The sequence below is a fragment of the Epinephelus lanceolatus genome, chromosome 11 (genome assembly GCF_041903045.1).
Source record: "Epinephelus lanceolatus isolate andai-2023 chromosome 11, ASM4190304v1, whole genome shotgun sequence".
In the NCBI taxonomy this organism is placed as follows: domain Eukaryota; kingdom Metazoa; phylum Chordata; class Actinopteri; order Perciformes; family Serranidae; genus Epinephelus; species Epinephelus lanceolatus.
This window is the reverse complement of record NC_135744.1, coordinates 16,398,038-16,423,213: the sequence shown is the minus strand read 5'-3', so window position 1 is coordinate 16,423,213 and position 25,176 is coordinate 16,398,038. Positions and strand designations below refer to the sequence as shown.

At 39.4% G+C, this 25,176-nt stretch overlaps 1 protein-coding gene across 1 annotated transcript in view; it reads left to right on the top strand.

Moving 5' to 3' along the window:
- The first annotated feature begins 4,075 nt into the window (after window positions 1–4,075).
- castor2 (cytosolic arginine sensor for mTORC1 subunit 2) overlaps window positions 4,076–25,176 on the top strand; it is a 33,026-nt gene continuing 11,925 nt past the window's right edge. The window contains exons 1-4 of the mRNA XM_033609409.2: window positions 4,076–4,409; window positions 14,204–14,274; window positions 18,077–18,270; window positions 24,612–24,744. Of these exons, the coding sequence (XP_033465300.1) occupies window positions 4,297–4,409; window positions 14,204–14,274; window positions 18,077–18,270; window positions 24,612–24,744 (511 nt within the window). The 5' untranslated portion in view covers window positions 4,076–4,296. The remainder of the gene's footprint in view (window positions 4,410–14,203; window positions 14,275–18,076; window positions 18,271–24,611; window positions 24,745–25,176) is intronic.

The window sequence follows — 25,176 nt, the reverse complement described above, 5'->3', positions numbered from 1 at the left end:
TATGTACTGTTGCCCCTTGATGCTTGTTCTTTGACAATTGGACCAGATTTACAAAGAATAAAAAAAATAGACTTTTTCTGATTTTTTTGTTTTTTTGTTTATATGACACAATATTGTTTCAGCTGATTCTCATTTTTCTACAGTCTATTTTTTATTTTTATTTCACTTATATAAAATGGTTTTTCACACCTAGTTTTAGTTTTCCGTTAGTTTTAGTTAATGACGGTAACCTCACTGCCTTATTCCGTGACATCAAAAACAGTAGCTGCTTTTCCAAATGTATTTGTGATACTACTGTTATGGATTTGCAACCAGATGTTTAAAATGGTGTTTTAATTCAAGCTAAAGTGAATTTGCTTGCTATTGCACATGAGCAACACTGTATCTACACCAGTGGTTTTCAAACTGTTTGGGTCCCAGGCACACCTGTGTTTATACCTGTGCACAACAGACTCCTTTACGTGTGTTATCATTCTTATCAACACATAAATTTTGTTTTTATTCACTAATATCAAATAACAACTGACAACCAGCTATTACTCATGAAATATTTCTTAACAAAATGATTGATTCATTCATTCATGCATGATTCAAATAAATAACACAATATAATTTAATATGCTTATATATAGGCTACGATGTATTTACTGTCCATGCCCATGCCTGTAAACCTATGTGTGGTGCTGAGCCATCCCATCACATCTCTTACAAGTCCTGTAATACCTCACTAAGGATTATGAAAAAGCACAGGACAACTGTTGTATATAATCTATTGCATATGACATAATTTATTTCATTCCTTTATCTTTTTTTTTATTTCATTTATTTCACACACTCCCCTGCTGCTGCTTAAACAATATAAACTTATATCGTATGTTCTCTCATCCAATATTCCTTCTCTTTCTAGTCACCTGTGCAGACCTACTTGACATACCCTACAGAACTACATTTCCCATGATGCCCCGCTCCACCGCAGACCCGCCCCCTCTGTTTGAATGGCAAGTTGTTTGTTTCAGTCCGACCAGCTGCTAACTATTCCAGTCGGAGAGCAAACATGGGGACCAGCGGTCCTCTGCTCTCACATTTAACAGGTCCGACGAGCTGCGGCGAGCTGCCGGGACAGGCGCTTCCGGTTTCACCTTTTACCTTCAGAATAAAAGCACCCAAATTACAACGGTATAAAACCTTGACTAAGCACATTCACATTCAGATTACTGAGAGGTCCTGGACCTGATATGCATGATGTCATTAGGGCCTGAGCTAAAATTTAAAAAACACTAAAGGTCATGAGTTTTAATCACTACTCACCCAGATTCCTTTAGAAATGTAGAACTAAATACAGTGCCCTCCAAAAGTATTGGAACAGTGAGTCCAATTCATTTACTTTTGTTGTAGACTGAAAATATTTGGGTTTGACATCAAAAGATGAATATGAGACAAGAGATCAACATTTCAGCTTTTATTTCCAGGTATTTACATCTGGATCTGATACACAACTTAGAAGATAGCATTATTTGTAATGGAACACAACATTTTTAGGTGAGCAAAAGTATTGGAACATATAAACTTAAAATAGATTAAAGTGAATGAGACTTAATATTTAGTTGCAAATCCTTTGCTTTCAATAACTGCATCAAGCCTGTGACTCATTGACATCACCAAACTTTTGCATTCTTCTTTTGTGATGCTTTTCCAGGCTTTCACCGCAGCCTCTTTCAGTTGTTGTTTGTTTTGGGGGGTTACTCCCTTCAGTCTCCTCTTCAGCAGGTAAAATGCATGCTCTATTGGGTTTAAGTCTGGAGACTGACTTGGCCAGTCTAAAACCTTCCACTTCTTGCCCCTGATGAACTCCTTTGTTGTTTTGGCAGTGTGTTTTGGGTCGTTATCTTGCTGCATGATGAAGGATCTCCCAATCAGTTTGGTTGCATCTTTCTTTAAATTAGCAGACAAAATGTTTCTGTAGACTTCTGAGTTCATTTTGCTGCTGCCATCATGTGTTACATCATCAATGAAGATGAAAGAGCCCGTCCCAGAAGAAGCCATGCAAGCCCAAGCCATGACATTCCCTCCACCGTGTTTCACAGATGAGCTTGTATGTTTGGGATCATGAGCAGATCCTTTCTTTCTCCAAACTTTCGCCTTTCTATCACTTTGGAAAAAGTTAATCTTTGTCTCATCAGTCCATAAAACTTTTTCCCAGAATTTTTGAGGCTCATCTCTGTACCTTTTGGCAAATTCCAGCCTGGCCTTCCTATTCTTCTTGCTAATGAGTGGTTTGCATCTTCTGGTGTAGCTTCTGTACTTTTGTTCATGAAGTCTTCTGCGAACAGTAGATTGTGATACCTTCACTCCTGCCCTCTGGAGGTTGTTGCTGATGTCACTAACAGTTGTTTTAGGGTCTTTCTTTACAGCTCTCACAATGTTTCTGTCATCAACTGCTGATGTTTTCCTTGGTCTACCTGTTCGACGTCTGTTGCTTAGTACACCAGTGGTTTCTTTCTTCTTCAGGACATTCCAAATGGTTGTACTGGCTATGGCCAATGTTTGTGCAATGGCTCTGATTGATTGTCCATCTTCTCTCAGATTCACAATTGCTTCTTTTTCACCCATAGACAGCTCTCTGGTTTTCATGTTGGTTCCACCTCTAAATGCAGTCTGCACAGGCAAAACCTATCGTACCCAATCTGAAACTGAGCTCAGACATCCAGTGCTATTTATTGTTTGAATAATCAATGTAATTGGGAGACACCTGGGCAACAAAACACACCTGTCAGTCACATGTTCCAATACTTTTGCTCTCATGAAAAATGGGTGGGTTCAAACAAAAGGTGCTATCTTCTAAGTTGTGTATCAGATCCAGATGTAAATACCTGGAAATAAAAGCTGAAATGTTGATCTCTTGTCCCATATTCATCTTTTGATGTCAAACCCAAATATTTTCAGTCTACAACAAAAATAAAGGAATTGGCCTCACTGTTCCAATACTTTTGGAGGGCACTGTATAAACTCTGAAACTAAACTTTTTCCTGTTAGACTACTCCTATTATAAGCACTAATAATACAATAATGTATTTATTATATTACATCAGTGCAACAGAGATGTGCAATTCTTTATATTTTAACCCTTTGAAACCTGGAGCAACATCATTTTCTTGTGCTGTTTTCAGACACCTTTCACGAGTATTTAAACCTTTGACCCCTGAGCAAACTGGTGTGATTTCTTTCAAAAACATGGGGGAAATGGCAGTGAGCAACTTAATAAGAAATGTCCCAGAAATTGCAAAAAACAAAAAGATTTAGAAAATTATTATTTTCTTACAAATTAGGGGGGAAAACAGCTAGGGAAAAATGTATAATTAATTATTATTTGTAATTACAATTAGTAATTATTGTGATTATATATCTAAAATGATGGTATAGAATTATTATTAAAAAAAAAGTGTATTTTCTATACATGTATGACAAATCACCCTTTAGAGTATTTTTGCTTCATTTAATATATAACATATACATTTGTATCAAAAATTCTGTTTTTACTTTTATACTATTGTCAACGTATGTTTAATTTTAAAAACCCCAATAAAAAGAGTTGGAAAAAATATTTTTGTATTAGTTTTATTTTAATTAATTAACAAATACATTTATTTATTGTTAGTTTTGTTTTATTTATTTTTTTCTTGCTTCTGTCTCTTGAGAGCTGCTGTAAGGTGTTCATTTCCCCTCTCTGCTTTTTTATGTTTTTGTTTGTTATTGTTAATTTGTTATTTATTGTTATTGGTTTATTTTATTTTATTTTATTTTATTTTATTTTATTTTATTGGGGGGGGGGGGCTGTTTTCTATTTTTTTGTTTGTTTGTTTGTTGTTGTTGTTTAATCTATTTTATTTCATGGGGGGCTGTTTTGTTTGTTTTTTGTTTGTTTTTTATGGTTTTGTTAGTTTGTTGTTTTGTTTGTTTGTCTTTTTTCCCCTCTCTTGTGTTGTGTCTCTTGAGCTGCTGTGACGTGAGAGTTTCCTCGGCGTGTCATTAACAGTCTTATCTTAACCCCAGCTTGTGCTTGAGCCTTATTCTGAAAACCCATCACCGGAAGTGCGCGTGGTTCCGTTGCAGGCTTTGACAGCAGGTCCGTTTTTCACCTCTTTGCTTTCTTTATTCCACCCTGCCTCGCTCTTTATTTCCCTATTTAAAACGCCTGCAGCCTGCCGTGCGCGTGTATTTATTTATTTATGCATCTTATTTGACAGTATTTCGGCTTTCTGACATTTTAGTCGCTCCTCAAATGAGAAGACGTAAAAGATGGAGCTTCATATTTTAGAGCACAGCTTGAAAGTGGCGAGTATAGAGAAAGAGGGGATCCAGATTTGCACTCACGGATTAATAAAACTCGCTTTCTTGGCCTCCAAAACAAGGTAGGTAACTTCCCTGAGGCGCCAGCTAACATGGAGACACGCAGAGTGATTTGTGTCGGTGACACGGAGCTGTTTACTGTCAGGAGACACATATAGCAAAGTGAAGCCGGGGCTGATGCACTTGTGTCTGCAGAGCTGTTTGTGTGTGTGTGTGTGTGTGTGTGTGTCCTGTAGTTGTGTTCATGCCTCTAAACACAGCTTCATGTGTCATATGAAGAGTGTGTGTTTGGTCTGTGCCACCAGTTTCCAGGCCTATCCGTGTTCTGTAGTGTCATTTGGTAGCTTTGTGCCATCTGTAGCTGGGTCGACGCCAGCGGGGGTGTGTGTGTCTCTCTCTGTATATGCGTGTGTGTGTGTGTGTGTGTGTGTGTGTGTGTGTGTTTTCCCTTCTCTCGGGGCATTTATTACATGTTTTCAACCCAACTTGAACAAGCAGCAGAGGACACGCACTGTATTCACTGATATTTACTGTCAGCTATTCAGCCTGAGGAAACTTTAATTAAACAGCTCTCGCAGTGACGTCACAACAGGCCTTTTCACTTGTTATTGCTCTGTTGTGCAGCTTTTATTACCACCATATATTATTAATATTAGCCCTGGCAGATAAGTTCACTTGACTGACTCACTGGCTCCTTTAAAACAGGCAGAGTCACTGAACTAATCACAGCTCCCTTAAGTCCTCAAGTTACTGATCAAACACAGTCCCCTTCAGATCACTCATTACCTGATGTCATTTAAATTACCCTCTCTATTTCCATATAACAGGCCTGCAACTCAACAGTATTTTCATGATTGTTTAGGGACTGTTTGTTATTTATGGGGGGGGGGCAAAAAGGGGGAGGCATGGAAAACAATTTTGAAGCACCGAGGAGGGACTTGTGGTTTTTATTTTGGCTCAAGGGAGGAGCATACACATTTAGATGGTTCCATTTTGTTTCATTTTACTGCTGATTACTAGGGAAAACATGCCAAATCGCCAAAATTACACCAGTTGTCATTGTCAGAAGTAGGGTTGCAGTGGTACAGTAATCGTCCCACAGAATATTGTGGTTTCATGTTGTCACAGTATTACAAAAGTGTTATTAGTCAGAATGAAGGGTGTATTTTTGGTTGAGCAAACATTTTATTACAATAATTGGAAATGGAAATATGTGCATGCATCGTACATGAGCAATTGTACACGGTATGATAACCATCAATTTTCATATCATGATATGTCTTGTAACCGGCGAACCACTGCAAGAAACCATTAAAACATAAATTATTATTGGGTTTTCACATTTCTGACAGTCCTTGGCAGGGCTGGGTATCACTTTAAAAAACAAAACAATACCAGTACCGATAAGGGGTGGGGGGTAGTATCAATGCAGTGTAGTATCATGATATTTTTGTGTGGCAATATCGTATCGTCACACAGTGCCAAGTATACATTTTTTTATAATATAAATAAAGGCTGAAGTGAGAAGCGAGAATCTTCTTAGATAAAACAACTGCTGACAAAGGTTTCCATTGGAGACATAATTCACAGTTGACAAAGGGTAATAAATTGCAATATATTTTATTAATAGGATATCACAACATATTTAAAATCGCAATAATAATGTATTGTGACCTTAGTATGATAATATCGTATCATGGATCCTATGGTGATTCCCACCCCTAGTACTAACACCAGGACCTTTAAAGTGAGACAGAAACCACTGCAGTACGTCATTCGATACCCAGAATGTGAATGGGGTGGTGTGTATTAGGGCTGCCACTAACGATTATTTTCATTGTCGACTAATCTGTTGATTATTTCTTCGATTAGTCGACTAATCATTTCATTCAAAATGTGTTAAAATGTTGAAAAATGTCGGTCTGTCTCACCCAAACCCCAAAATTACGTCATCTAATGTCTTGTTTCATACTTACGCCAAAGGGTGTTAGTTCACTGTCACAGGAGAGTGTGTAAAGCTGCCAATATCTGAACGTAAGAAGCTGCAGTAAGAGTATTTTGGGGTACTTTTATAGTACTTTTCTATGAAAAATGACTCAAACCGATTAGTCGACTACTAAAATAGTCACCGATTATTTTAATAGTCGATTAGTCATCGATTAGTTGACTAGTCGTGGCAGCCCTAGTGTGTATACCGTAAAACTTCAATTAATAGCCTGGGCTTTATTTGCTTTATTAAGGTTTTTTAATACTTAATAGTATTTTTTTCAATAATCTTCAACTTTTAACTTTCACACATTAATGGGTAAGTTCTTAAAATCCAACAACTAATTTATGGTGGAGGGAGGTTCATGTAATTTCCCCGAGTCACTCAGGGAGGCCCCAAGGAAAAATGGCATAGCTTTGGGGAGGGTTAAAAAAAAAAAAAAAAAAAAAGTCACACCCCAGCCGGCCCCTCCTCTGATAAATAAAGAACAGTCCCTTAATCTGGTGATTCAAACCCAATTGGTACTGGAAGTCAATATGACATCAGAAAGACATTGGTCTTTGGTGGTGACATGAGACGTTTAGAAGACAATGAATTTTAGTTATTTAAAAACCTAAATTAAACCAACAAAATATCGACGTTATCTGTCGTCAGTATTCTTTGTCAAACTGAACTTGGCATAAGATGTTGTCCAGACTCTGAATTTTGGTTGCCTGATGTCACAACCTAAATTCAACCAAAAATTAAAGTCCAACAGCGTTGGTATCCAGCTGGGAAGTGTCTAAAAATAGTGAAAAATATGTATCACAATTTTACCCCAAGGTGACGTCTTTAAATGTCTCCAAAAACCCAAATGGTGACAAAGATATAAAACAACACTGGAGAACCAGTGAATGTTTGACAGTTTTGCTCGAGGAAAAAAGACAATTATTTGACTATTAATGTAGTCACCAATTAATTAACTGATTATTCAATTAGTTCTTTTAGTTCTAAACCCGAAAACATAATCTCATCCCTGTCAGCTCCTCTTGGTTGGATGAGCTGCCACTTTTATTATATTGACACTTTGGGGTTTAGCAAATAAAGTCCGAGTCATCTTTGTATTCTCATCTCGTCTAGTTTCTTTTTAAAGTAGCTTGTAGCATTTCCTGTTGTCAAGCTTGATGCCTAATAAACACATAAGCTACTCTGTGATTTCTCAGCTTTGCCCGCCATCTTTTGATGTGCAAACTGATCTGTTTTGCTGGTGGAAAAAAAAGCCACAGCTGCCACAGCTATTGCACAAGTCCAGTAAGAGAAGCTACAGAGCTACATGTTGCTACGTTAGCCTCAAACATCAGTTTGCATGGTCACAATCTGCTCCTGACTGCAAACACGAGCAGAGTTTCTCTTTAAAATCATGCATTTTTTGATGCACTCATTAAAGCATGTTATAAAATAGTTCAGCAGAAATGGTAATGCTGCGTTCAGGTGCTACCTGAGTTGCCGTAATTAGCAGTTTCAGGCCTGTGAATAGAGTTCATATCAATTCAATTGAATTTTATTTATAAATCCCAATATCACACATCACAATTTGCCTCAGAGACATCCCTCTGTCTTTGGAAAAACTCTCCAAAAAATCCTTTAACAGGGGAAAAAAATGGTAGAAACCTCAAGCAGAGCATCAACATCTAAGTCTTGCGTAAGACTGGGAAACTTCTCTGAAAGCTCTGATACTCAACTTGGTATTTAATGATAAGGAAGTGCCAGAAAACCAAACATGAATGCACCATGTCAGCCAAAGTCCATCACTCAAGGTAATTAAACCTAAACTTGATGAATATACTACTTATTGTCTATTCCCAGTGTTTTAACCCGCACACAACCAACTCGTACAACTGCCTCTAGTTGTCCGGTGGTGTGAACACACTTAAAGCTTCAGTCAGTTAAATAAGTAGATGACAGCCCTAACAGTAGCCACAGTCAATAAATACTCAGGGCTTTCACTGTGTAAAACAGCACATCTGCTCCTTTTTTCCCTGAAGATTAATAATATATTTAATAAAAGTGTGTTATCATTTAATGATGTCAGTGGAGTCTTTATTTCAGGCAAGGTGGAATATGTACAACATGAAAACTGCAAACCATCACTCGAAAAAAATAATGGGATGAGATGACATAACCTCATAATACTAAAATTATGCAACGTGTTTACTGACATAAATCTTTGGGGCGGCAGTAGCTCAGTCCACAGGGAACTGGCTTGGGAACTGGAGGGTCACCAGCTCAAGTCCCTGTCTGGACCAAGCATGGAGTGTGGACTGGTAGCTGGAGAGGTGCCAGTTCACCTCCTGGGCACTGCTGAGGTGTCCATGAGCAAGGCACCAAATCTCCAACTGTTCGAGGCGCTTGTCCAAGGCAGCCCCTTCACTCTGACATCTCTCAATTTAATACATGGATAGGTCCGGTTTGTGCATGTGTGTGTGTATGTGTGTGTATATATATATATATATATATATATATATATATATATATATATATATATACATAAATATATATATATATATCAATCAACCTTTTTATTTAGACTCCAGGTCCATTAAAAAAGACAAACATACAATATTTAAAAAAGACAGTCATACCAGTGTTTCCACATAGCAGACTGGTATCGTACAGTACTGAGGACAGGGTTAGTCAACATCATTATAATTGCATTACAAGAACTGTTAAGTCGACATATAAATTTGAATGTCAGTCGTCTCAAAAGAGCATGAAATGTGATTACTTGTACTTTACAAAAAAGTTCACTTGCACTATACCATCTTGGTTTCCCAAGCAAAATTCGCAGACAATCATTATACGCAACCTGAAGTTTGCGGACGCTGGCCTTTTTGAACTTAATCCACAAGGGCGCAGTATAAAAAGGGGTGCAGTAAGCCCTGAAAAGACTCACTTTAACCTTCTCTGAACACCAGGAAAATCTTCTGGTCAACAAATTTGCCTGCATATATAAACTACGACGCTGTCTGTTCATATCATCATCATCCATCATATCATCAGTGATGATGTGTCCCAGATATTTAGTTTTAGAGCAAGCAGGGAGCACTTGTCCTGACAGGTAAAAAGATGGAAAAGCGAGGTCCTTATCCCCTTTTACTCTGCAAATCATAACAGAACTCTTCTTAGCGTTATAACTCACATCAAATTTTATACCATAATCAGAACATATGTTGAGCAGCTCTTGAAACCCAGCACTGCTAGGCGAAACAATTGCCAAATCATCGGCATACATAAGATGATTAATAAGTACACTACCAACCATACAACCTGTTTTACAGCTTCTTAACTGGACTGAAAGATCATTCATATAAATATTAAAGAGGCATGGTGACAAAAGCCCCCCCTGTCGAATGCCATTACTTGTCCCAAATGGAGCAGAGACAGCATTTCCCCATTTAATCTGCATGCTCTGGTTTGAGTACCAATAAGACAGGATCCTTATAAAACTGTCAGGCACTCCCCTCTGATGTAATTTTAAAAACAATTTAGAATGATTTATACCGTCAAATGCCTTTGATGCATCTATGAAACCAATTAAAACAGTAGAGTTCTGTCTTCTATATTTTTCCACCATTTCCTTCAGTGCATAGATACATAAATCAGTACTAAGTTTAGCCTTAAAGCCAAACTGGTTATCAGAGGTGCATAGATATACAGATAATCTGTGTAGTAAAATTCTCTCCAAAACTTTGGACAACACACTGGCTAGAGCAATTGGCCGATAATTATCAATACTCCCCACCCTGTCCACTTTGTCCTTGATGATAGGCACCAAAGTAATGGACAACATAGAGTCTGGTAACACACCATGACTCATGAAACATGTAAAACAAATAGCAAGGAGAACCACTGCCCTTGGGCTTGCCAGCTTAAGGTGCTCTGCAGACATTTCATCTGAGCCACATGCTTTATTATCAGCTAACTCTGAGATGGCTTGAAAAACTTCCTTAGCTGTGATTTGCATAGTGTCAGAATTGACAATCTCACCCACTATGTAGGGGTCACTCTTAACACAATTAAGTAATGCAGAGTAATGTTTCCTCCACAGCTCAAGTATGTTACCATATATATATACATATGTATAAATATATATATATATATATATATATATATATGTATATGTATATATGTATATATATATATTTTTTAAATTTTATATACTTTATTAATCCCCGAGGGGAAATTCAATTTTTCACTATATACACACACACACACACACACACATATATATATATATATATATATATATATATGGATGTATATATATATATATATATGGATGTATATAATGATGAGGGTATGTGACAGAGGTAGTAATGTAAAGAACATATTTAGGCCACAAAATAAAGTGCATGAACATCAATGTCAGAGGCCTCATGTCCAAACCAACCATATATTCCAGACGGTGCTCTGCAGCCTGTGCAGAAACTGTTCATCACCAACACAACCACAAACAAGGCAAAACTCATCCAGTAAAACAAAAGTAACTGACAGTAAACAACCGGACACCGCAGCGGGTGCATCAGCATTTTAACCTGCCACTTCCCCTAGGATTAGTCACCAGCAAACAACACAAACATTTTCACAGCTCCACAGCGGCTGCAGCCACAAACATACACACACACGCAGCACGTCTTGCCAGTAAATCTGAATGACTTACTGTCCTCCTCGGTGCCCATGGTTTCAGTAAAAATGAACTGAACCGAGCTAACAATGTGTAGCATCTCCATATTGAGAAAAATTTAAACATTTATATTTGTATGTGTGATATATAAGCAAGTGGGTGGTCAACAATCCATTGTTATACTTCCAAAGAACCTCTATAAAAATGGACTGCTTGGCAACCAGACCAGGCCTCTAATTGAGACAGGCCTTTATTTGTCAAAATGTGTAGCCACATTGGGCTAGTAAAAGGGACTGGGTGTTTAATTGGGACGAGGCTTTTAATTAAAGTTTTACAGTAATACTGGTGGTTTCAGTTCAGCAATAGATTGTAAATTAGTGATACAAGGAACATATTTCATGTAATGTTTGATGTATTTTATGAGCATATTTTCAGCAATAGCCTCAACAATGTATATTCATTTTTTCCTAAAACATTCTGTTAATTCCAAACCTTTTCCAGACCTGGAAGCAGCTTTTCTAATTTCATAACTTTCCAGAAATTTCATGACTATTGGACCCTGTAATTGAGATATCCTCCCTTTGAGCAACACTTACAAGAAATATTCAACTCATGCTGTTTGTGCTGATCCTGTTTGTGTTTTGTATTTATGTTCCTAGTTTTTACAAACACATTTGTTGTGAGTGGTTTGCGATGCTCTGCAGTCTGAACTACCTTTACATTCCCCGGAAGTTCCTCTCGTGCACACAGAATGTAAGTAACGCAGGGTGATAGTTCAGTGATGGCTGATAAGTGATTTTACTATTTCACTGTTGATCTGTATGGAAAACTGTCATAACAGAATAAAGTAAGTCATTAAGTAATATCCATAATGACATGATCATGATTAAAGGAGTATTAGTAACCCAGGCACAGGGCGAAACCTCCAGTGCTAATTATCCCAATGTCCTGGCTCTGCAAAAACGCACTGCAAGTCAAATAAGTGTCAGCTCATTTAATTCCAAGAGGAAATGTTGCCGTTCCCACAGAAAGCATTGTTGAGCTGCTCCTGTTATCCCCCTGTTGTTTTTCACACCTTTCAGCCAAATATGACGTGCAAGCATTCAGTAGCCGGCCTGTAAAGATGTGATTATCAGAGTGGTGTTGTGCTTGGTGTTTTTCCAGTGCGCTGCTTTCATTTGTGCTGAAGAAAGTCTGCTGAACATGACTACAGGCTGTTTCTATCAATACTTGTCATTATTTTACATTAGGTGTGGGTTTGGTGCATTGAATATTGATTTCAGACAGAAACATAATACATAAAGTGTTTCAGAGAAAGGCGGTTTTAACAAAATGGACATTTAATAAGTTAACACAAAAAGGAACACAGAAGTTTTGGCATGTGTTGGCAAATAAATAAAACTTGAAATTTGATTTAATTCAGGAACTAAGTGATTTAGTCAACAAATTATGAATCTGACCAGACATTAGATGCCAGGCTGACACATTTCTGTCAGTATGAAAAACATGAAGAGGTTAGATAAACAGCCATGTTTGTGACATGAGACACTTATTATCATGCAAACACTAATCCTGCTGACAGGATTAAGTGTCTATTAAATAGACACTTCAAGTTCACCTGCATTGTAATGGATGCAGTGGCATTGCATTTTGCAAGTTATTGGTCACGTTATTGAAGTTAAGTCAGTTAATTTCTTGCATTAACCTTTCAAAACACAAGTATTAATTAGCTTGTGTGTTCACAAAGGGCTGGATAATAATTTGTCAACTTACCACATTATAATACAGACCTGAATGTATCCAATAAATGTCTATAAAGTCAAAATAGCTACAATAAGCAAGCAAGAAGTAATTCGACCAACCTATCATCCAACAGCCCGATATCTCTGACTCGTCGGATTGGACAATGACTCTTTTTATACCTGGTATTAACATGTGTTGAGAGCGATCCGATTACAAGCAGACAGCCCTGAAATCAAGTGTAAACGACCACCAAGACGCATCAAGATCAGATCACTCGAAACACTCGCCGAGGTGATGTGGGATGCATTTGACCACATATCTTTTGTAGTGTAAACGCTAATGCATTCTGATGCGCCGATAGTGTCCTCGTCCTCAGTCTCAGCCCCTTAACCCTCCACAGCTCCAGTCTCTCACCCAATATGGTCACTTCTGGCTCCAAAAAAACACAAGATGGTGACGTCCACGGTGCTAAACTCGAGGCTTCAAAATGGCATCATGGAAGCTACGTCCATTATCAAGAGACTGGCTCCCAGTATGTTTTAGAATACATTTTAAGATTTTATTGATTACATTTAAGGCTCTTCATGGTCTCTCTCCCAGCTATATGTCAGACCTCTTAGTGCCATACACGCCAGGACATACTTTGAGGTCCTTGGACAGAGGTCTTTGTCTGTTCCAGAGGCCCGGCTGAAAACTTAAGGGGACAGAGCGTTTGCCGCCAGGGTCTCGAGGCTCTGGAAAAGTCTGCCTGAGAAAATTAGGTCGGCTGAGTCAGAGATATCTTTTAAGTCCCTTTTTAAAACATACTTTTATCTGGGAGCCTTTCCTGATTTTACTTGGGTTTTAAGTTCATTTAGACTGTCTTTTATTTCCTCAGTTTTTATACACTAAAGTTTTTATCAGTTCTTTTTAAAATGTGTTGTTTTTATGTATTGTCTGTTTCTATTATTGACATGTAGAGCACTTTGTAATTATAACTGATAACACGACATTGCCTTCTCTAAAGCCTCACAACTACATGGCTAAAAGTATTATTGTATACATTTTATAAGACATGTTTTTAGCTAGATGTTTGCATATTTAAAAACATCTCTCTATCATTGAGATTCCTCTCACAGCAGTTGGCAGTGGGGAGTTTTATATGCAGCCCTGTGCTTTATTGATAGCTCGGTTATGAGCCTCAGATTCAATATAAAATGATAAAGAAGACATTTACAGGCATCGTTGTAGTCTTGTGTTGGTTTATGCACATGTCATTGATGTATCTTTTCATATAAAACTGTCTCTTTAATGCTCCAGACTAGTTGATGTGTATGTTATGAACGCTTCAGGGAGCAGCAGAGCTGAATAAGACAGTAATTGTTTGACTTAATCCAGCATGGGGATTTTTTTTTCTTAAAGCTTTTCACATACTGTATCCACTGTTTGACTTGCCCTCTCCTTTTTTTATCTCTCCCATTCAGATGCAAGTTTTTCAGTTTGACAGAGACTCCAGAGGACTACACCATAATCGTCGATGAGGAAGGCTTTAAAGGTGGGCCTCTCTTTGTGGATCTTTAAAGTCGCTGTGGCAACCATAGATCGGGCGGCAGGAAAAGATCACATTGTGTAATCTGTGATTCTCTCCAGCACCACGTAGCTTCAGCTGCCAATGTTTGAGCACACTTTGTCATTATGGATGTGAGGCCAAGCTGCTAGTCGTCGTGTTTTGTGGTTGGCTGATTGAGTGAATTCATGTCATTACACACCCTTTCCCTGGGTGACCCTCCTTGGTTACCCTGGAGACTACAGGCTATTTGTTGCATAACTGGCACAGGTATTTTCTACTGGTGACTGTCTCTGAGTGTGTAGGTGCCTGTTTTCTGTCCAGCTTAAACTATGAAACTAAAGCAAGCAATGATAAATACATTTTTAAACCTGCTGGGAGACACTGAAAATATATTTTTCTGACCTTTTATGAGGACAGAATATGTCCATATGAATTTTAATACGAGATGATTAAGCACTGATAGTGCCTGAGAATTATTACACCATCCAGTCCACTGACAGTAACTTATTGAGGCGTGCAGTAAATGTCAGTCTGTGGTTTGTATTATTAAATATCCTGCTTAACCTACTGTATGTTAATGGTTGCTGATTAACTGAACTAAACTGATGCAGAGTTTGGCTATCTTCCTCGCTGTCTGTACCAAAGAGTAGCTAGAAAGTGATGAGGGCTTACTCCACAGCAAAATCTGGTGACCAAAATATCACCAGAAGTACATTGCACAGCACACTGACCAGCCAAAAAACAAAGACTTGAAGCAATCTCAGTCAAGTGACATTTTGAGTCTCTGATTTTCAGTAGGGAAGCCCTACTGTAGCGTATAGTCTAGTGCCAGGTACACACTACACAATACCAGCTCGATTATAGCCCGACACAACATGACACTGTGTCAGGCTATAATCTGTCATGTCTGTCGGCCAAGTCACGACACGATTTTATGACCCCACAATGGCCTAATCTGACATAGTGACCGTTGTGACAGACAAAAATGGCGTGTAGTGTGAGCCTGGCATAAAGCAGTGTTTCCCAACTGGTGGGTCACGGTCCAATAGTGGGTCACGGGTCCATTCTGAATGGACTGCGAGCGACAATCTTTATTTTGAAATCCCGTGGTTTTGTTTTTTAGGCCGTGTCCAACTCCACTTTAGTTTGCATAATCTGGGTGCAAAGTCAAGTGCAAGGGTTAGAGTGGTTGTATTTAGTCCCCCATTTAATCATAGAAGTGTTTTGGGTGTCATCATGAATTCAACCAATCAGAGTGTCATCTCCCATTCTCTTTAAAGCTCAGGTGTGCGTACACCTGGCACACTGCTATTGACATAGCGGATTCAGCAAATTGGTGAAGCGAGTGGTTTTCCGCCAAAGGTATTACAGTATATATGATATTTAAAATAATGTAATATAATCTTTATTTATAAAGCACTTCTCTAAACAGCATCACTAAGTGCTTCACAAGGCAGCAGAATAAAAAGGTCAAGTTATAAAATCAACAGGCCTGATTTCCTCCAGTAGATGTTCCAGTGCCTTGTGGCCCGAACTGTTGAAGTGCAGTCCCCTCCAGTTTTCGTCTGGGCCTCTGAAACAGACAAAGAGCAGTAATGTCACTGCAGCAAATATTGTGGGACATTTGAGGAGCAACACTAAAAACTGTAGTTTTAAACTTGGCAAAGGAAACAGAACTAAACTTTCAGCTTCCGAAATTATCAATAAAGTTACTCCTTGTGCATAAATGCAGAGAGTGTCTCTCTTAACGGGGCGTCATACAGACGCTCTGCATCTCTGCTCTGCTCTCTGCTACATTCACATTTTACAGAATGTCATTATTATTTTCCTCATGAATGATGTGTTATTTCACCCATGCACAACCCACCCACACGTCCCTGTGTGTAACAAGCAGAGTATAAGCATGTTGTTAACCCGCCTATGCAGGTGCATCTTACTGTCTGAATCTATCTGAATAATGCAAGAAAATACTCTGCCATGATGTTGGTCAATGCACTTGCTTTCTGCTGCCTCAAAATAGCGACACGCCAACAATGTGCCTGACCACACCTCATTTTGAGATCCACACATCGATGAATGCACAGATGGGCGCAAACTGTGTTGGCACTGGCCGTGACAATGACAACTGCGTCAGTCTGAAACTAACAGTGACAGTTGCTGTGCGCTGGGTGTAAGATAGGGCCATATAAATAGATTTATAATCAGTTTTAGGGCTGCAAATAACAATTGTTTTATTATTTAGTCAGTGAAACGTCAAGAAGTAGTTGTACAACCTCACAGAGCCAAAAGGAAAGTTCTTAAATTGCTTGTTTTATTTGTCCCACAGTCCAAAACCCACAAATATTTCAATTACTATCATATTTGAGAAGCTAGAACCAGCAAATATTTGGCATTTTGTGCTTGAAAACTGACTGAAATAAACTGTACATTTTCTTTGGATCACCTAATTGATGAAACGACTAATTATGGCAGCCCTAATCACTATTGTGATCATAGTTTTAAAGCATAACCTGTGAGAACAGTAGCTCAAGAAGAGTCATGAAACTGACTCAGTGATGTCTAAGATTAGCCACCATGAGCTAGTGGTCATACTCGACCACGTAGGTTTGACTGTACTGAATTGAGCGATGGTGAATTCACTTTGTTAGAGAAACATTGTGCTACCTCTGCCTCATTATTTCAACATTATGGATGGAGGGCAGGCTGAACTCACATCTCAAATATCCTTGACTCTTTCTTAATGAGCTGATTTTTAAGTGACTTCAAAATGTAAATCCAAATGGGGGGTAGGTACGACTGTCTAGACTGGAATTAGGACAGGACAGGGGGAAAAGCACAGTCTGCTCTAACACAGGGAGTGGAGGGCGGAGCCTGAGAATAATATTGTATAATGCCAGATAATAAAAAGGCATTGGCAATAGCACTCAATATAGAAAAAGGAAAAAAGTATGTGTATAAAAGATGGAAATCGGGAACTAGAACACATAAAAAATCAGGAACAACCATTAGTCATGCTCATAGCTCACCCTAACTTCCCAGTTTCTATTCTATTTATTCCAAACTGGTGTTGAAAAAATGTATTATTACATCTAGTTTTGTTTTGGGGGATGGCAAAAGACCTCGAGTCAGATATAGAACTCTCCAGTTACCCAAAGATGGAGGCGGCATGGGTCTTCCAAAATTGATGGAGTACTTTTATGCTGCTCAATTGAGACCCATATATTGTTGTTGTGATTCAGAATTTAAAGCAAAATGGAAAGATATAGAAAAAGAAAGAAACCAATTTTCAGTTCAAAGTATGATTGGAGATAATAAACTATACAAGGAACTAAAATTTAATATGGATCCAATAAAAGCACACACATTAGATCTGTGGTCTATAGTATTGAAAAAGACGTTTATTACTAAAACTGAAACTTGAAACCATTTTGTTAGTGGAAGTGTGTGTAAAAAGCTTCCCCTTTGAAAATAACTAAAATAAAGGGGAGATTTCCGTCCTACGTCAGTATCGTAGATTAGCAAATGTACACAGTATGATAACCGTCAACTTTTATATGATGGTATACCTTGAAACCGGTACATCGCTGCAACCCTAGCATACAGCATTGGTTTAGTGAAAGAATTAAGTCCTTTGATTCTGCTTAACCTGGTGTGAAGTCTAATTACCTCGCTTAATAAGTCCTAAATCTCTTCTCAGGATTTTCTGGTTCATTTTGTGACAGAAGTGCTGCAGATGTGAACTTCCACTCCCGCTCTTTTTGACTTTACTGTTTCTGTCCGTTCGCAGAGCTGCCCCAGTCAGAGCACATCAGTGTTGCTGATGCCACATGGTTGGCCCTTAACGTGGTGTCAGGGGGCGGCAACGCCTCCAACTCGCAACCCATCGGAGTCACCAAAATCGCTAAATCGGTCATTGCACCGCTGGCCGACCACAACATCTCTGTATTCATGCTGTCAACGTATCAGACGGACTTCATTCTGGTGAGTGTGGATATTAATAATATGCCAGATATTGTACCATTTCAGCAGTAACGCTGGCAAATATAAATGTTTTCTTTGTGTGTGTGAAGGTAATGTAACACAGAAATGTCAAACCCTGCTACTGACAATGAAAACTATGATGTGTTTAGAAGCTATTATAGAATGTAAAAACTTTGAAAGGCTGTCGTAGGAAATGCCAACCAAAAAGAGAAAATAATCCCTTCTATAGTAAAAAAAATAAATAAATAATCCTTTAATTTTTTTGGAGAGGGGGTTAAAATTTATTAGATTATTTTAGCCCAGACTCAATTTAAAGTCCCAGTGAAATGGAAGTTAGAGCATCTTTAACTTCTATACCGTGATGTATTTCCTAGTGAAAGGAATATTTGCACCTAGTGTACAAGCAAGGCCCCAGAAACAGCACGCTTTGAAGCCAATTTTACATAGTGACCAAACATGAAATTACAACTTCCCTGTCCATCAAAAGATGCCACTGGGCCCAAAAAAACTTTTTCCCAAAGGCTTACATTGTGAATGAGATGTCACAACCCCCTATGAAATGACTCATTTCACAATCTAGATTTGATCCATTTGGTCCAATAACATTTGGGAAGTCTAGAAGAGCCACACGATTAAATCATTTTATCTCCAGTCAAGTTAGCAGAGTGCTAAACTGAAGGTAGTCGGCTGGGCCGGCAGAAGTCTCTAGCGCACCTGCTCTATGGGCAACACAGTGTGGAAGGAGTGCAGATCATCTGGATAACTTTATACTCAGTAGTTGAACTTTTTTTGGCTTTATGTACCACTTAGCAACTTTTATAAGAATAAACGGGGCTCCACCTCCAACGCCATACAGTTCTCTCTGTACATCCATGCCTAAGTTTAAAGGGCCCCCTCGTACCATTACTAAGAGCCACACGCTTGAATTATTTTTATTACCAATAACATTAGCGGAGGGCTAGACCAGATGTAAGTCGCTTGGTTGGCAGAAGTTTCTAGTGTGCTTGGTTTACAGGCCACACAATCAAGAAGATCATTTCATACTGCAGAAATTGAGGTTTTTTTGGCTTCATGCCACAAAAGGCATGCAAAAACTGTTTTCCAGGCCTAGAAATGCTTTGGAAATTTTTTTAATATACATTGTTTTATGTATATATGTTATATGTTGGACAGCATGGTGCTGTAGTGGTTAGCACTGTTGCCTCACAGCAAGAGGGTTCCTGGTTCGATCCCGGGTGTGGGAGCCCTTCTGTGCAGAGTTTGCATGTTCTCCCCGTGTCAGCGTGGGTTTTCTCCAGGTACCCCAGCTTCCTCCCACAGTCCAAAGACATGCAGGTTAACTGGTGACTCTAAATTGTCTGTAGGTGTGAATGTGAGTGTGAATGTGAGTGTGAATGGTTGTCCGTCTCTGGTTGTCAGCCCTGTGATAGTCTGGTGACCTGTCCAGGGTGAAGTCTGCCCCTCGCCCAATGTCAGCTGGGATAGGCTCCAGCCCCACTGCGGCCTCAAGAGGATAAGCGGTTAGAAAATGGATGGATGTTATATGTTCATATAAACCCATTATATGGCTAACATTTCATGAAATATATACCTAGCACTACTAATTTAAAATCTAGTGCTTGCTGTGCTGTGTTTCCTTTGAAACAACACCAGTATCATGCAGTATCAAGTCTAAAAAGACATTACGGCAGTCAGCGTCAATGTATTTAGGCACTGCATGCGCTCAGTTTGAGGTAAGGTCGCAAAGCAATTTAGGCATGTCAAAGAATTTTTGATTAACAACAAATAAATGCACACAAACTTTTCAAAATCATAATTCAAACAAACGTCAAATTGCACTGAAATCAATATGATCTTTGGTTTTCACTTACCCAAGAAGGGGTTTGGCCCTGATGTTTTTGGAAGTACCCATATGTGCTGTCCAGTCTTTTGGCAATGCACATATGCAGCCAGTTGGCAGCGGGAATATCTAATGTGTGAGTAAAGTCATTAAGGGCTGTATGGTTATGTTGCTATAAAGGCCTACCTATCTTAAACTACCTAGAAAAAGTCATGGAAATGTGGTAAAATATCATGGAAAAGTTATGGTAAAGTTTAGAAAATTCATTGGTAAAAATGAGTGGAAATCCTGATAAAAGCTTAAAGAATTTATTTTTCATTTCACTGGGTCTTTATAAACAAAATAAGGCTGGTTAATTTGCACAAATAGAAGAAATAACAGATATTTAAGTACAAAATATAAACTGACAGTAAAGTTGTTTTTTGTCATTGAACATTTGCTGATCATTTGTGTTTAAGAGACGATTATTGATCAGGTTCGCGTGCTTCAAGAGCTGCATTATTTGTCTCTTATGCAACCACCAGGAACACAATTGTCTACATCCACAGTGCCTGACGTGAAAAAGCAATAACCTTGGATATAGTGTACCTCTCACAGGCCCACTTCCTTTTGATTTAGGAAGAAATCCTCTCTCATACCGAAGCCTTTCTGGCCACAGGGAGTGTTTTTTTATTGCCTTCTTTAGTGGAAAAACAAGGTCTGCTGAGCGGCTCTGGCATGTTTATGAAAATGAAAGAAAAAAAACCTGTGTCGATGTTGATAATCTGTTACATAAAGGGGATCAGCGGCTCAGCCTCTTGCTGGAATTCCAGGTATCATACCCAGGCCTGTTTCCTGTCTCCACACTGGCTACTCCTAGCCACAATCCTAATTATTGGTATATCAGATCACAAGAGGCCAAAAAAAAAGAAACCCTGCTGCGTTCACCCTGTCGCCCACACCCACCACACATCATCTCTCTGTCCTTGTCTCACGCTGTGTTGGATTGCATTACTGAATCTCTGAGCAGACCAAAAGACAGACCAGCTTAAGATGTGGGTTTTTTTTGCTTTCACTGTTAGGATCTTTTGTGTTACATAAAGCAGTAAAGCCTGACCCAAATGTTGAATATGCTCATTTAGACTGAGCCACGACTATCCTGACTAAGTCAAGCCACTCAAAGCAGCTTCTCACAAGGACCTTCACCTTCACACACACGCAGAAATCCAATTGACGTAATAGCTGACACCCACAGTGAGGAAAAGAAACAGAGTTCACCTTTGTATCAGAGACAACATAGAACACACACCAAGGGAGAATTGTCCTATCAAAACACTCAGCTCCATTATGTTTGATAGTTTAGTCTGCAAGACAACTAAATAAAGAATATAGGTTATATCATGTTAAAGCAATTTACAGTAACTCTTTTAGTATTTGAAATGTTGCTGGAATCCATTTCATGTCATTTAATGGCATATAAAACAAATCAAATACAATTATTATAACCCTAAAGGACAATATCACTCTAACAAACATAAAATTTACATTTATATTTGGGTTAATTTTCTTTTTGATGTTATTGTTTGTTTTCTTTGCCCCATTTCAAATCATATTCCAAAGTTTCCTTTCAACCAACGCCCCTCTCTTCAACAAGATGTCTCCAAAACTAATAACTTCATTCCCATGAATCTAGCTGTAGATATTTATGGTTGCCCAAAGGTGATTTTTAAAGGGATACTTCAGATATTTTTTAAGTGGGGTCGTATGAGGTACTTCCATTGTCAGTCAGTGCGTTTACATGACATTAGAGAAAATCGATTTATTGTGACAGCCTGACTAAAACCTGACTTTTAAAATACACGTAAACATGTTAGTCCGACTGACATCGTACTAAATCTAATTTCTCAAAGTTGGACTAACACACCCTGATAACGCGATTTGGAGTTGAATTACTCCTGCATGTATACAGTCAGTTAGACCCAAAATTGGCACTTGATCCTCAGTGTCCGCCCTGGGCTTTGACCCAGAAGTCAAATAGCTTTAAATGTGTAACAGAAGAAGAAGAAGCCGGTCACAACAACAAGAAGCATGCTTTTTTTGGAAGAACGAAATATACAGAGCTGTGTAGTAGTCCACCTTGGTACCAGTTTGCTGGAGCTGGTTGTCTGAATAAGAGGAAAACAGTAGCTTAAGTGACAGGAAACACCTTTAATGTGTATCGGAAAGCTGTAGGTGTGTCAACTGATACTGCTTGTTTGTCAGACACTATAAATTGTCATGATGTACCAATTCATTGGCTTTCTTGTGAGCAAACCCTCAAATGTCCAATCCTTAATCCAATTTATTTATTGGTCTCTTTTTTCTACAACACTTGCTAATCATAGCTAACGTGTTTGTCGATTGTTTGGTCTGTGACATAAAAGGTCCAATACTAACAACAATACTAACAAACTGAAAGGCGGCATATCGTCACCTATCGTAGTGGAGTCAGACATACTTCAGTCAGTAAATCGATTCCCCTCCTGTGCTTGTATAATGGGACAAGGACAGTAGTCCAATTAAATGGCCTAGTCAAGCTCCAACTGTAGCTCAATTTAACTGTGCATGTAAATGTACTGAGTGTATTACATAGGCCTCTAGTTTCGCAGACCGGGCGAGGTGGAGACGCAGCGCACCTGCGCTTTGCCAACTGGGTGTTGCCAGGCGGATTTTGCAAGTTTGGCACACCGTGCGCGCTGGCGCAGCTACTCCTCTTTCCCACCTCTGTCCCTCCTACCTGCACAAGTCGGAAAGAGGGAGGAGAGAAGGCGTGGAGTGGGTTTTACACACATCACACCAATCAAATGAGCCCCTCTCCTCGCCCTTAAATGCGCCGCGCGAAGGCGTAATGAGAGTTTACTCAATTCGCCATGGCAGAAGAGAGCAGCAGTGTCAGACGGCCAAACTTCTCCCAGGAGGAAACTGATGTTTTGGTCCGGGAGGTCCAAGCTCGCAGTGTCCGAATATACGGAACTGCGAGCAGACCTCCACGGGCTGATGATGCAAAGGTCGCCTGGGAGGAGGTCACCACAATTGTAAATCAATGTTGCGTTTCTCTCGTGCGCGCGTGCTCTCTCTCTTTCTCTCTCGCAGTCTCACTCTGTTTCTTTTCTTTTGACTTTTCTAAGATGACAGATGCTGAATATATACTCCCTATCTGATGCTGTGGCTGTTTGTGGTTGGCTGAGAGGGATGTGAACTCAGTTTGCAGCTGTGTTAATCAAATCAGGTTGGGTTTCCATTACGCGTGCCAAACGTGCCAAACGGTGCCAATCCCCTTTGATCTGACATCAGATGTGACGGGACAGTCGATATAGAGATACATTTATGTGCTGATTGCAGATAGTTGCATTGAATAGTGGTTTTGTGGGTATTTATTGCATTATTAATGTGCCTGACATTCTGGAAACCTGCCTGCGAGGTTTTGGTGACGTGTGCGCACTGTCCGCCAGTCAGCCAAACTTCCTCTACACGGGCTGCGCTCTGCCTGCGCTGACAGTAGACCTGATTTCAGCTGGCGAGCTTTTAGCGCACCTTTGGCGAAGCCTTTTGGCGCGAAACTGTCACTGCGCCAAGCTGGATCTGTCGACACCTCCCCCTGCTGCGCCGCCACACCCATCTCAGCGCACCTCGGTCTGCCAAACTACCAAACTGAGCGCGCTTCAGGTTGCGCTGCTTGAAACTAGCTCTGCGCGGGGTTCACCACCCTGCACCACCCTGCGCCACCCTGCACCGTGCTGGGAAACTAGAGCCCATACAGTAGATGTCTGTCAGCACACCTCCAGTTTGGAGAGGCAGGCAGGAGTCTAAAGCAGAGGCTAAGTAATGTGCAGCTGTACAACTAAATGAAATCTAAATTAAAACCTCTCCTGATTTCCTCTGACTAAGTTCTCTCCTGTACTTTTATTTCCTGAATTGAATTTGGGGAGGTTTGTTTTTTGTCTATTAGTCTTGCATTTTATTTTGCTGTATTTCATTCTACTCTAATTAAATTGTATTTTCCCTCTTCGCTGTTTTCAAACGTTCCTTTAATGAATTTCTCCATCACTTTGAATTGCCTGTGTGTGAAAGGTTTTATAAAAATAAGCTTTACTTGTATTGCTTGTTGAGGCATACATATACCACTTCAAGATGTGTTGAGACGAATGAATACAACTCTTGCTTTTCCTCTAATTTGCTGCATTGCTGTTACTATACAATTTATATCCCTTTCCTATTCTACGTACTGAATCTAAGCCCATTTTCTGGAGATTATCGAGAGCTATTTCATCAAAAGTTTAGAAAGTCAAAGAAAATGAAGCAGGGCGAGAGAGTCAGTAAACTGAAAAGTAAATTAAAGCATTTCACTACAAAATAATCTACTGTAGGAATGTGTAAAAGCGAGATTCCCCTTTAAATGTTTTCTCAGACACAAAAGCAACATTTCATTGGATTGTCCAACAACTGTTCTCAACTCACCTTGATCATTTTCTTTTATCCCCAGGTTCGAGAGCGAGACCTGCCGATGGTCATGCACACGCTGTCTTCCGAATTCACTTTGCTTCGGGTGGTCAATGGAGAGACGGTTGCTGCTCACGATCTGGGGGTCAGCAACGGCTTTGTGAAACCTAAACTTGGTAGGCATGAAAATAAAACATTTATATGTGTATTTTTGTATAGAGGCAAGGTTTTTAAGAATGATGACAAGCAGGAGGTGGCTAGAAACTGAGTATAGCGGTAGTTCAGGCAGGACACAATGTCAAGCTCAGCTCACACCCCAGCTACATTAGCTGATCTCAAACAGCACAGTCAACTGATGGAGCAGCTGATTGATGGAAGGGAGTCAGCTGATAGATCACATGATTCCTTTCTATGCATCCAATTGGCAAATTTCATTCAGAGCGCTCTATTTAAACTGTTCTGGCCTGCCTACTGTTGCTGCTTCCTCTGCAAGCTGCTTTGCAACCTGCCTCCACCCCAGCTCCTCCTTTTCTTGCTGTGTCTGACTTTTCAATGTCATTTCTGTTTGTCATTGATGCTGCTCTGTTCTGTTACTGGGGGGTCTTTGC